General features: G+C 44.7%; 1 protein-coding gene across 2 annotated transcripts in view; it reads right to left on the bottom strand.

The window, feature by feature from the left end:
* The window catches only part of RNF130 (ring finger protein 130), a 292,094-nt gene that overhangs the window by 194,312 nt on the left and 83,611 nt on the right, over positions 1-14,171 (bottom strand). For both annotated transcript variants that reach the window (XM_069763598.1, XM_069763597.1), the window contains exon 2: positions 6,538-6,732. In XM_069763598.1, the coding sequence (XP_069619699.1) occupies positions 6,538-6,732 (195 nt within the window). The remainder of the gene's footprint in view (positions 1-6,537; positions 6,733-14,171) is intronic.

The following is a 14,171-nucleotide window of genomic DNA, read 5'->3' as shown; positions in this document are numbered from 1 at the left end:
GCTGCACCCATGATACGGTAGGCCTCCTGAATAGTGGTTCTTATCCATCTGGCTAAGGTCGATCTAGAGGCTGCGAGTCCCTTTTTATGACCCGCAGGAAGAACGAACAGAACATCCGTCTTTCGAAAAGAAGCGGTCCGAGAAACGTATCTTCTCAGAGCTCTCACCAAATCTAGAGTATGGAGAGCTTTCTCCACCCGGTGTGTAGGCGCAGGACAAAAAGAAGGCAAGACAATGTCCTCATTAATGTGGAATGAGGCAAAAAGGAAGGTGCTGGTCTCAGCACCACCTTATCCTGATGAAATTGTAGAAACGGCGCCTGACAGGACAAGGCCGCTAATTCCGATACCCGCCTAATGGATGTTATAGCTACCAGAAACAAAACCTTCCGAGAAAGGTACCTTAAAGGAATATCTTGGATGGGCTCAAATGGAGGTTCCTGAAGAACACTCAAGACCAAATTAAGGTCCCAAGCTTCTATTGGAGCTTTGTAAGGAGGGACTATATGAGAGACTCCCTGCAAAAAAGTTTTTACTTGCAGATTGGTAGCGATCCTGCGCTGGAAAAGAACCGATAAGGCGGATATTTGCCTCCTAAGGGTACTTGGAGCGAGACCTGAGTCTAGACCAGATTGGAGAAAAGCTAGGACATTAGGAATGGAAAACCGAAGAGGAGGAAGACCCTACTTCCTGCACCATGAGAGAAAGACTTTCCAGGTGTGGTGGTAAATGCGTGCTGAAGCTGTTTTTCGAGCATTAACCATAGTTGAGGCTACTTTCTGAGAAAAACCGGCCTGGGTCAGAATCCAAGATTCAACGGCCAAGCCGTCAAACGCAGGGCCTCTAAGTTCTGGTGGAATATCGGCCCCTGCGACAGAAGATCTGGCTGCATTGGTAGCTGCCAAGGAACCCCGACGATCAGCTGAACTAGGTCTGCGTACCATGACCTCCGAGGCCAATCTGGGGCGACTAGAATTGTCGGAACTCCCTCTAACTTGATCTTCCTGACGACCTTTGGAAGCAGCGCCAGAGGGGGAAACAGATATGGAAGACGAAATTGGTTCCAAGATAGGACTAGTGCGTCTACGGCAATTGCTCCTGGATCTCGAAACCGTGCAACGAACCTGGGTACTTTGGTATTCGACCCGGTGGCCATTAGATCCACGTCCGGGATTCCCCAGCGTAGACATATCTGCCGAAAAACATCGGGGTGAAGAGACCATTCCCCGGGCGCAAGACCCTGTCGGCTCAGAAAGTCCGCTGCCCAGTTCTCCTTGCCCGGGATGTAAACTGCCGAGATCACAGAGTGATTGTTCTCGGCCCAGCGGAGGACTTGTCCTACCTCGCGCATGGCTGATCTGCTGCGAGTGCCCCCCTGATGATTTACGTAGGCCACGGCCGTGGCATTGTCCGATTGGATCCGCACCGGGCGACCCGCCAGAAGATGGTGAAAGTGCTGCAAAGCCAGCCAAATTGCCCTTATTTCCAACAGATTGATTGGAAGGGTTGATTCCCTTGGGGACCAACGACCCTGAGCCGTGTGCTGGAGAAACACGGCTCCCCAACCAAGAAGGCTGGCGTCCGTAGTGATTACCAGCCAATGAACTGGAGGAAAGGCTTTCCCCTGAAGTAGGGAGGAACTCCTCATCCACCATATCAGGGATTGCCTGACCCCAGGAGCCAGACGACACCTGAGGTTGAGAGACAAAGGACTCCTGTCCCAGGCTGACAGAAGTGCCTGTTGGAGTGGACGAAGATGGAATTGGGCGAATGGAACCGCTTCTATAGCTGCTACCATCCTGCCCAAGACCTTCATGCAGAACCGGATTGAATGGAAACTTGGCTGCCGAAGAATTTTTACCTCCTGCCGGAGACAAAGCACCTTGTCCTGGGGTAAAATAGTTAGCCCCCGAGAGGTGTCGAAGATCATCCCTAAAAAAGAGATCTTCCGAGATGGTACTAGAGATGACTTCTTTAAATTGACCAGCCACCCTAGACGAGCTAGGGTGTCCAAAGAGATGTTGACGTTGTCCCTGCATGCCTGAAAAGTTGGTCCTTTGACTAAGAGATCATCTAAATAAGGCAAAATGACTATGCCTCGAGAGTGCAGGATTGACACCACTGTTGCCATCACCTTCGTGAACACCCTGGGAGCAGTGGCGAGCCCGAAAGGTAATGCAGTGAATTGGAAGTGTCGCTCGCCTATGGAAAACCGTAGAAATTTTTGATGAGGAGGAAATATAGGAACGTGCAGATAGGCGTCTTGAATATCTATGGAAGCCAGGAATTCTCCCCTTTCCATAGCCGCAATGACCGAGCGGAGAGATTCCATACGGAAGCGACGAGTGCTGATGAATTTGTTTAGACACTTTAGGTCCAGAATGGGTCTCACGGTCCCATTCTTTTTGGGAACCGTAAACAGATTTGAATAAAACCCCTTGAACCTTTCTTCCTTTGGAACAGGGACAATGACCCCGTTGGACTGAAGAGACTCGACTGCTCTGAATAAAGCTCTTAGACGGGTTTTTGAACTGGGAAGACTGGACGGAAAAAACCGGCCTGGAGGGAGACAAGAAAACTCTATTTTGCACCCTGAAACCACCAGGTCTCTTACCCATCTGTCGTGAACAACTGACAGCCAGGACTGATGGAACAGTAGTAGGCGAACGCCTACTCTGTTGGAAGCGACGAGAGGCTGCCTCCAGTTATTTAGCCGAAGATCGAGGATATCTAGATCCCCTAGATCTTGATGGTTGATACCGCATTCTTGCCAATGGATTGGCCCTATAGGAGACCTGGTGCTCCCGATCTTGGACAGGCCGACTTGGGGGACCTGCGCTTGGTGCCGCAGACCACCGGGAGTTACGAAAGGATTTAAATCTTGCTTGAAATTGGCGACGAAAAGGTTGCTTAACCTTTTGTTGAGGAAGGAAATTACTTTTACCTCCCGTGGTATCAGATATAAGCTGATCCAATTTTTCGCCAAAAAGACGGACACCTTGATAAGGAAGGGATGTAAGGGACTTCTTTGAAGTAGAGTCCGCCCGCCAATTTCTTAGCCATAGGGCCCTTCTGATAGCAATAGCATTTGCCGCAGCCAATGCTGAACAATTTGCCGCATCCAAGGATGCATTAATCAGATAATTTCCTGCTAAAGATATCTGATTTGACAACTGTATCACCTCTACAGGAAACCCCTTATCCTGAAGAGCCTTAGTTACAGACTCTGACCAAGCTATCATAGCTTTGGCAACCCATGTGGCCGCAAAAGACGGTGCGAGGGCTGACCCTGAAGCCTCAAACAGAGACTGAGCTAGACTCTCTAGGAGCCGATCAGTCGGATCCTTAATAGACGACCCATTAGGAAGAGACAGCAACGTACTAGAGGCCAAACGGGATACGGGAGGATCCACTGAAGGGGATTCTGCCCACTTTTTACAAAGCTCTGGAGCGAACGGATACCTTGCACCTAGGGCCTTCTGGCCTAAGAAACGTTTATCCGGTCGCTCCATGTGACGTTGGACTAAATCCTCAAACTCAGGATGAGTAGAAAACACCTTATGAGGTTGCTTGAATTTCTTAAAGGACACCTTATGACCAGAAGGTAAGGTGGCCACATCCTCTACTCCCAAAGTCTGGTTAACGGCCTCAATGAGACTGTCAACAGATTCCTGATAACCAGGAGCTTCTAAATCAAAAGACCCCTCTGAGTCATAGTCCGAACCGTGCTCACTCAATTCCGCAGGAGAGGGAGATCAAGAGACGGGATTCAAAGATGCTGATGCACCTGACGTACCGGGAGACGCTGAGTGGGATCGTTTCCCCTGTGTCTGCCTAGAGGGAGTACGGCCCCTGCAGGCCGGAGGATCCTGAAAATCGGAGGATCTTTCCAAAACAGGCGGATGAATGTCCCTGACAGGGGCTTGAAGGGACTCAACCGCCTTTGTTAGAGACGCCATAGACTGCGTTAATGATATGACCCACTCAGGGGGAGACACTGCCGACCCAGGTACAGGCACACCCGGCAGGATAGCCGGCGGGGAAGCAGACAGGGTAGCAGACGGGGGCTCCTGCACGCGCTCGGAATCACAAGCCTCACAGAAATGGTTACTTTGCGCATGCGGAAAAGCAGACCGACAGGTAATGCATGAGGAATACAGAACTGAGTGAGTCTTAGTCTTTCTAGACATGACTCTATTGCTGCTGCTGCTGCTATGCTCCGTATCTCCTTATGAGCTACTAGGTCTAGAACAAATACTGTTGTCAGGCTGAGGGAAGTAGCACTTACCCCAGTCCTGTGTCCCCGTATGCTCTCAAAACACTGAACCATGTCTCCTGTGCAAACCACACATATAAACTAATTCACAGGGCGGATGCCTGAAAAAAGTGGGAGGAGTTACCGCACATGGACCCGGTTTAGGCCGAAGCAGGGATCTAGATTTTACTCTTTCCCCTGCTCTCCCGGGAAAGCTGGGTGCTCGAAACAGGAAGTAAACCGTCGCCATGGAGGCGGGACTTCCCCCAGACTACAAGACCCATAATGCCACAGGTTGTACAGAGAAAACAGGAAGCCGCCGAAAAAGGGGCGGGACTTCCGCCCATGCTCAGACTACAAGAGCCATAATGCCTCAGTGAACAGGAAACCGCTGAAGTTTGCTTGTGGGGAAAAAACGCTGGAAACCAGCACAGCGCCGGATATAGTCGCCAGCAGAACGCGCGATGAAGCAGGAGCCCCCCCTGTGCAGCCCTCTGACAGCGCATAAGGTTAGACATAAAAAAAATCCACATATAAATATATATATACATATATAAATATTAAAAGACGGTGCAGGCACCCTAACTCCTTACACCCTTCAGAAGGCGAGGAGAGGGACCGTCTGCCTCCTTTAAACACCGTAGTCGTGCATTGGTGATGAAGTGGAGGCTGCACGGACAAGGAATGAATGCCTGTACAACCTAGGGTTCCGTTACCTCAGGGTGGTCAGGTTCTTAGTCCGGCAAAAAAATCCCACGTCGCGGGAGAGGATACGTGGAGGCGACACTCCACGTGCTCGCCCGTTGTTGGTTTGGGGAGATCGGACCCCTTCAAAAGGGTCCGTCGCCCCTGTCTTATCTTCAGAGAAAAAAGCATCTGGGAAAACCCAGAGATGTGCCTCCTACGGACACTAAGCATAAACTGGAGCTGTCAGGGCCAGTGGCAAGGTGTATACTATGGAGGAGGAGCTAACTTTTTTTTTTTTTTTTTTATACCTACTTAGTGTCAGCCTCCTGGCGGCAGTAGCATACACCCACAGTCCTGTGTCCCCCAATGAGACGATGGAGAAATAATAATAATAATAATAATATAATAAAATAATAATATTAATAAATTGTCTGAATTCAAAAAGGCTAGAGACTGACAATAGCTGAAAATGTTTGTGGCGTTTTGGCGGAAACATGCGTGTACTTGTGCTGACCGTACCTGAGGTAACGCATTCGAGTGACACGTCCGCCTTAATGGCCGCATTACTGCAGACCAGGATAAATCCTACTTCAGCGTTTATCTAACCTTTTCCAGATAAGATACTAAGCTCTGCCTCTGAGTGAACGCAGTAAGATTGCCAGAGATGATGAAGTAGATACTGATAAGATGGGAAATCGTAGGAGAATATCAATACACATTTGCAAATATGACACTCTTCCGGCAGCAATTACAGACCTCGGGAATTGTCGTCTCGCAGCCAATATTATTTTCAGTAAGGAAGCACGCGAGGCAGTGATGGATGCAGGTGTACCCCCCCCACCCCAATCCTATAGTGCCACTGTCTAATACAGAGCCGGGGATTTCTTATTTTACAGGTAACCTGTCACCTAAACCACAGGCAGAATGAGTCACGCACTTGCCCCAATTCATCCAACACCCTTCTTTTACACCCAAAATGGAACGTACAAGCTTTGAAAATTCAGTTGCACCAAAATCTAGTGACTTTTGAGGTTTTCACACCAATTACTCCCAGCTCTGCTGAAATACGTGGAGCTGAGGCAGAACGGGGGTGCAGCACCGGCGTGACACCACAACTTGTCTAATTACTCCAGTCCCTGACTGGAGTAAGATATCGGACGTGGAGAACAGAGGTGCCCGGCACTCGTCAGAGGCTCCAGATCCATGAAAATGAGGGCATCTCTTCATGAGTCAGGAGCGTCTGATTCTATCAGGCCCCTCAAAGACCGGAGATTTTCTCTGTGCACCCCAGCTATATGGTTATGGCCGATATACGGCTTTTGCCGTTTTATATGGAGAATATTCAACGTAATAAATGGGCTTTAAACTGGTGGATTATTTACAATGGCACAATACGGCATTATATGGCGATTATGTTACATTTACCACATAAGACAGATTCCTACAGACCAAGTACCGTAGATGATGCCGCTATACTACAGGCCACATTACATGACAATGATTAATCCTCAAACTTCCGCTTTAGAATTCACACGTGAGCACAACATGAATCTCTTCTCCATTAATATCAGTACTTATGGTGCTGAACTCCATTACCTGGATGCGTCATGGTCACGGTATCTTCATTTGAGTTGTTGTTATAGATGACCACGGCGGTGGCGTTATGGGACGCGGCTCGAAGGATTTTCTCCTTAAATGTGCAGTTTCCGCGCTGCAGAAGTGCAATCCAGTGCTTGGTGTTCGGAGGCACGGGGAAACGGATGTGCGAGTCACAGCCTTGTCTGTCTGGAGCTGCCAAAAAAAAGGAATACAAAAAGGGAGTCTGTAAGAAAAATCGAAAATTGTCTCAAACATTTTACTCTGTCCGCCTCCATAGTATTTATACTGAATCACATTTCACAATCATTGAGATCAGGTGTATCAGTCACACACAACATACCTAAAATCAAGCACACAGCCATGCGAGGTCCACAGACAATTATTAGCAGTAACAAAAGTTTTCCCCTATGTATGTGATAGGAGATGACTTACTGAAAGCTAGATGTCCAACTGCCGGCACCCCCAGAGATCCTGAGAAAGGGGATCAGGACCCCAGATATTATGCCCCATCTTAAATGGATGATAGTTGCGCATGATCGACCGCCGCTCCATTCATTGTCTTTGAGACTACCAGAAAAAGCAGACCTCTGTACTTGGCTTTCTCCAGCAGTTTCATAAACAATGAATGAAGTGAAGCTCTAGCACACACAACTCTGCTACATTCAGAGCTCCAGCATACAAAAGACATTGTACACAGTTGTGTCCTTATATCTTTGTGGTAACAGTTTGGGTAAAGCCCTTTTCTGTCGCAGTAAGACTGTTTCCTCTGTGCATAAAGTTAGATCTTAAAGACATAATGACAACTTTGGCAAAAGCCTGACCACACCTATGCAGAGAGGACTTGGACTCAAGTGCCATCTATTGGAAGTAACAATGCGAAAAGTCAATATCACCCTTTTAATGAGCCTGGCCACATGACTTAGGATAAAAACAAAACCAGAATCTCTATGTACCGAAACATGTTTCAGGGTGTTTGCCCCTCTTCAGTGCAAAGCAAAAGGTCAGATTTAGGTCCATGAGACGCCTCTGACTGGGGTCTAAAGGTAACTTCACACTGAGCAACTTAACGATATCGCTAGCGATCCGTAACGTTGCAGCGTCCTGGATAGCATTATCATTGTGTTTGACACGCAGCAGCGATCTGGATCCTGCTGTGACATCGTTGGTCGGAGCAAAAAGGCCAGAACTTTATTTCGTCGCTGGTTCTCCCGTAGACATCGCTGAATCGGCGATGTCTTCACTGGTAACCAGGGTAAACATCGGGTTACTAAGCGCAGGGCCGCGCTTAGTAACCCGATATTTACCCTGGTTACCAGTGTAAATGTAAAAAAAAAAAAAACACTACATACTTACATTCCGGTGTCTGTCGCGTCCCTCAGCGTTCTGCTTCCCTGCACTGTCAGCGCCGGCCGGCCGTAAAGCAGATTACAGCGGTGACGTCACCGCTCTGCTTTACGGCCGGCGCTTAGACAGTGCAGGGAAGCGGACGCCGGGGGACGCGACAGACACCGGAATGTAAGTATGTAGTGTAACATATAAGCACAAATACTTCATAAATCCACTACAATTCGGCAACTTAATTGACATATTGTAGATTTGTAAATTCTCTCCACAAGTCAAAATCCCTAAAAAAAATGTCTTTGCAGTATATGGATGATATAACCGTATGTCACTGTCTCACAGCACAGGACTGTGGCACAACAGAACCTGGAAGCTACCAATCACACTGCAGAGCCCCGCCCACGAGGAGCGGCTCAACATTCTAAATAATGGAAGCAGCACAATAGTGGGCAATAGAGAAAAATCATTAATCCAGTGGTTTTTATAGCGCCATAATACAGCATTGTGTTGAAAGAAATTAGATAAAAGCACAGAATACAGGAGAGTGGGCTAATAATAAAAGAAAATTTCATGTATGCGCCGACAACATCTTCTGAAAACCTCCGCTCATGTTCGAGCATCCGCTTTGTAAGGAGACAAGAAAAAAAATCTTGCACTTTATATAAACAAACACGACATGGCATATAATACAGCGCTTTGTTCTCCACCTGTCACAAATGCATCGCCTTGGAGAGAAGGGAGCGAAATATCTAAAAATCACTTTACAATTAGATCATACTGAATCCGTGAAGGGAAAAAAGCTCTTTTGTAGCGTGTCCTTTAGTAGTGATTAAAGGGAATTGAATGTTATGGGCAGCGGTGACTAAAGAGCTGATTTGTTTCGCTATTTGATGTCCGGATATTCAATTAACTGTCAAATGACAACATGGCCACTTAGGAAATAACTGTGATTTCAGTCGCCGGTAATCACAGACTTCGCATAAGAAGAAGAAACTCGAAAGTTTTAGCTGTAATTCAAAAGTGAAATGAAGCGGACAGATGATCCTTACCTTTGCTGTGTACACAAGGACAGACACAAACGGTTTCCTCAGCAAAAGCCGAAATTACTGCTACTAGGCGGCATTCACAATGCTTAAGTGCCAGGAAAGCTTCCCACCCGAAAAGTCAAAATTATCCGTAGAACCCTACTGAAGCCAATTGTTAAGGGAGGGGGAGAAGGCGAGCTGTGACATTGCCTATTGTGAATGGTGGACACTTATGGTGTATAGAGGCTTTAACCATCATCGTAATCTTGTCTGTAATGATAATGAGACTCCTGAAAACTATTTGGTACTGAAAATGAAACATAGGTCTAGTACAAGTCCTAGTGACCGATGTGAAAATGGCAAGATTTCTGCACAGTTGTATAGAAATTCTGGAAAAAAAAATTTCTGATGACACATTCCCTTTAAAAGTAAATGAATTGTCCATTTACTCCGGACGCATCTTTTCAATCTGAATGTGGTCTGAATGAAGAACAATGCAAGGCCACATTATGATAAACACTTAAAAAGGGTTGTCCGCTACTTGGACAACCCCATTTTAAATGAATCATTCCACATTATACAAAAAAAATAAAAAATCAAACACCATAATTGCCATTTTTCAGAAGCGGCACTTCTCCAAATGAATGCAATAAAAAGTATTCCAAATATTATATGTAAACCAATATGGTGTCAATAAAAAAATTACAGCTCAGCACCCAAAACACAAGCCCATGCACCGGTACTTTGACAAAACAATAATAAAAAAAAAAAGGTTACTGGTCTAAAACAGACAATACAAAAAGTTTTATTTATGCTTCTGAATTTATTAAAAGTAGATGGTTAATTAGCGCTTATCATAATTGCTTTAAGAAAATGGTCTCCAACCTTTGGCAAAATTACCCAGCTGGGATGAGTGGAACACGGCATGCAAGGTTGGGCCTTTAGAGAGGGATTCATAAATTCCGCATTACTGTTGGCCTTGTCAAAAAACACAATATATATTTCTCGCTTATATACACCATCTGATTTCTTCTCAATACATTGCGAGGATACAATCTATTCTTATTCTCAGCTCCTATTTACCAGCTATAATTTTCATATCGTCTCGTATTATTCGAGAATACAACATGATTTACCAAGCAGAGAGACAAGGATGCAGTGCTAACTGTGCTTGCACTATCAGAGAAACAAGGAAGGAGTAATATCTAGGACTACATTATCAACAAAGAGCATTACTTGCTACGGTAAATCTACATCAACTAGAACCATATAATAATAATAATAATTTTATTTATATAGCGCCAACATATTCCGCAGCGCTTTACAAATTATAGAGGGGACTTGTACAGACAATAGACATTACAGCATAACAGAAATACAGTTCAAAACAGATACCAGGAGGAATGAGGGCCCTGCTCGCAAGCTTACAAACTATGAGGAAAAGGGGAGACACGAGAGGTGGATGATAACAATTAGTTATTCGGACCAGCCATAGTGTAAGGCTCGGGTGTTCATGTAAAGCTGCATGAACCAGTTAACTGCCTAAGTATGTAGCAGTATAGACACATAGGGCTATTAACTGCATAAAGTGTGTAAGAACATGATACGAGGAACCTGACTATGTTTTTTTTATGATAGGCCACACAGGGATCGTTAGGTTACTGCGTTGAGGCGGTAGGCCAGTCTGAAGAAATGAGTTTTTAGGGCACGCTTAAAACTGTGGGGATTGGGGATTAATCGTATTAACCTAGGTAGTGCATTCCAAAGAATCGGCGCAGCACGTGTAAAGTCTTGGAGACGGGAGTGGGAGGTTCTGATTATTGGGGATGCTAACCTGAGGTCATTAGTGGAGCGGAAGGCACGGGTAGGGTGGTAGACTGAGACCAGAGAGGAGATGTAGGGTGGTGCTGAGCCATGGAGTGTTTTGTGGATGAGGGTAGTAGTTTTGTACTGGATTCTGGGGTGGATGGGTAACGAGTGTAATGACTGGCACAAGGTAGAGGCATCGGTGTAACGGTTGGTGAGGAATATGATCCTGGCAGCAGCATTCAGGACAGATTGGAGCGGGGAGAGTTTGGTAAGAGGGAGGCCGATTAGTAGAGAGTTACAATAGTCCAGACGAGAATGAATAAGTGAAGCAGTAAGCGTTTTTGCAGAGTTTAAAGTAAGAAAAGGGCGAATTCTAGAAATGTTTTTGAGGTGCAGATAAGAAGAGCGAGCCAGTGATTGGATGTGGGGGGTGAATGAAAGCTCGGAATCAAGTACGATCCCAAGGCAGCGGGCATGTTGCTTTGGAGTAATGGTGGAACCGCACACGGAGATGGCATGAAAAATATAGAAGACAAATTGGAGAAGATAACCAAAATAAAATCTGTACACATAAAAATTACATTAAGATAAAACAATATTGTGTTGAGATCAGGAGGTAATAGTATCTGTGCCTACATAATGTACAGGTAGAGATCGGGAGGTAATAGTATCTGTGCCTACATAATGTACAGGTAGAGATCAGGAGGTAATAGTATCTGTGCCTATATAATGTACAGGTAGAGATCAGGAGGTAATAGTATCTGTGCCTACATAATATACAGGTAGAGATCAGGAGGTAATAGTATCTGTGCCTACATAATGTACAGGTAGAGATCAGGAGGTAATAGTATCTGTGCCTATATAATGTACAGGTAGAGATCAGGGGGTAATAGTATCTGTGCCTACATAATGTACAGGTAGAGATCAGGAGGTAATAGTATCTGTGCCTACATAATGTACAGGTAGAGATCAGGAGGTAATAGTATCTGTGCCTACATAATGTACAGGTAGAGATCAGGAGGTAATAGTATCTGTGCCTATATAATGTACAGGTAGAGATCAGGGGGTAATAGTATCTGTGTCTACAAAATATACAGGTAGAGATCAGGAGGTAATAGTATCTGTGCCTACATAATGTACAGGTAGAGATCAGGAGGTAATAGTATCTGTGCCTACATAATGTACAGGTAGAGATCAGGGGGTAATAGTATCTGTGCCTACATAATGTACAGGTAGAGATCAGGAGGTAATAGTATCTGTGCCTACATAATGTACAGGTAGAGATCAGGGGGTAATAGTATCTGTGCCTACATAATGTACAGGTAGAGATCAGGAGGTAATAGTATCTGTGCCTATATAATGTACAGGTAGAGATCAGGGGGTAATAGTATCTGTGCCTACATAATGTACAGGTAGAGATCAGGAGGTAATAGTATCTGTGCCTACATAATGTACAGGTAGAGATCAGGGGGTAATAGTATCTGTGCCTACATAATGTACAGGTAGAGATCAGGAGGTAATAGTATCTGTGCCTACATAATGTACAGGTAGAGATCAGGGGGTAATAGTATCTGTGCCTACATAATGTACAGGTAGAGGACAGGAGGTAATAGTATCTGTGCCTACATAATGTACAGGTAGAGATCAGGAGGTAATAGTATCTGTGCCTACATAATGTACAGGTAGAGATCAGGGGGTTATAGTATCTGTGCCTACATAATGTACAGGTAGAGATCAGGGGGTAATAGTATCTGTGCCTACATAATGTACAGGTAGAGATCAGGGGGTAATAGTATCTGTGCCTACATAATGTACAGGTAGAGATCAGGGGGTAATAGTATCTGTGCCTACATAATGTACAGGTAGAGATCAGGAGGTAATAGTATCTGTGCCTACATAATGTATAGGTAGAGATCAGGGGGTAATAGTATCTGTGCCTACATAATGTACAGGTAGAGATCAGGAGGTAATAGTATCTGTGCCTACATAATGTACAGGTAGAGATCAGGGGGTAATAGTATCTGTGCCTACATAATGTACAGGTAGAGATCAGGAGGTAATAGTATCTGTGCCTACATAATGTACAGGTAGAGATCAGGGGGTAATAGTATCTGTGCCTACATAATGTACAGGTAGAGATCAGGAGGTAATAGTATCTGTGCCTACATAATGTACAGGTAGAGATCAGGGGGTAATAGTATCTGTGCCTACATAATGTACAGGTAGAGATCAGGAGGTAATAGTATCTGTGCCTACATAATGTACAGGTAGAGATCAGGAGGTAATAGTATCTGTGCCTACATAATGTACAGGTAGAGATCAGGAGGTAATAGTATCTGTGCCTATATAATGTACAGGTAGAGATCAGGGGGTAATAGTATCTGTGCCTACATAATGTACAGGTAGAGATCAGGAGGTAATAGTATCTGTGCCTACATAATGTACAGGTAGAGATCAGGAGGTAATAGTATCTGTGCCTACATAATGTACAGGTAGAGATCAGGGGGTAATAGTATCTGTGTCTACATAATGTACAGGTAGAGATCAGGAGGTAATAGTATCTGTGCCTACATAATGTACAGGTAGAGATCAGGAGGTAATAGTATCTGTGCCTATATAATGTACAGGTAGAGATCAGGGGGTAATAGTATCTGTGCCTACATAATGTACAGGTAGAGATCAGGAGGTAATAGTATCTGTGCCTACATAATGTACAGGTAGAGATCAGGAGGTAATAGTATCTGTGCCTATATAATGATTATGATACAGATTTGCCTTGTAGAAAACGTTAGAACTGGGACAGACAAGAATAATGGCAGCATATTAAAACCCAGATCATGTGCAACCTACAGCTGCTGTCTGTTCTCTCTCACTTGGCAATTTCTAATTTTCAGGCTGAGTGCTGAAGCTAACATACCATTTTTTCTACCAGCAAGTTTGCACGTTCGGTGAAATAAATTATCGTTGGCCTTCTTTCAAGACAATCAATTATCTGCATTCTTCTTATATGCATTCGAAATATCATTATTTGGAAGCAAAGAAATGGCAATGTTAAAAAAAAAAGGGACGGTGACTGTCTGACAGAAGGCGTGGGGGCACTAAAATTTCCAGAGGAACTGGCATGAGTAGGAAAATGTTAGGTCAACAGCATAACACTATATGGAAAAAAATTACCATATTTTTCAAAAGATGTAGTGAAACTAGCACATAAGGCCAACTTGTCAAAAAACTGCGGCAATACCAGATGCAACCTACAGGTAGAAGTGGCGCTGTTCTTAGAAAAAAACTTTTTTTTCTTAACCTGAGACAACCCTCTTATTAAAATAAAATAAGCTATTAGAGCACTGCATTCTTATAATATTCCTGGTTCAATTATTTAAAAAAATGTGTAACTGTGGGATAAGTTATTTCAACTGATGAGAACTACACCAGTCTATGCGAACAAAACAATCCACT

The sequence above is a fragment of the Ranitomeya imitator genome, chromosome 4 (assembly GCF_032444005.1).
Source record: "Ranitomeya imitator isolate aRanImi1 chromosome 4, aRanImi1.pri, whole genome shotgun sequence".
In the NCBI taxonomy this organism is placed as follows: Eukaryota; Metazoa; Chordata; class Amphibia; order Anura; family Dendrobatidae; genus Ranitomeya; species Ranitomeya imitator.
Note: the sequence above shows the minus strand (reverse complement) of the source record. Positions and strands in the feature narration are given on the sequence as shown.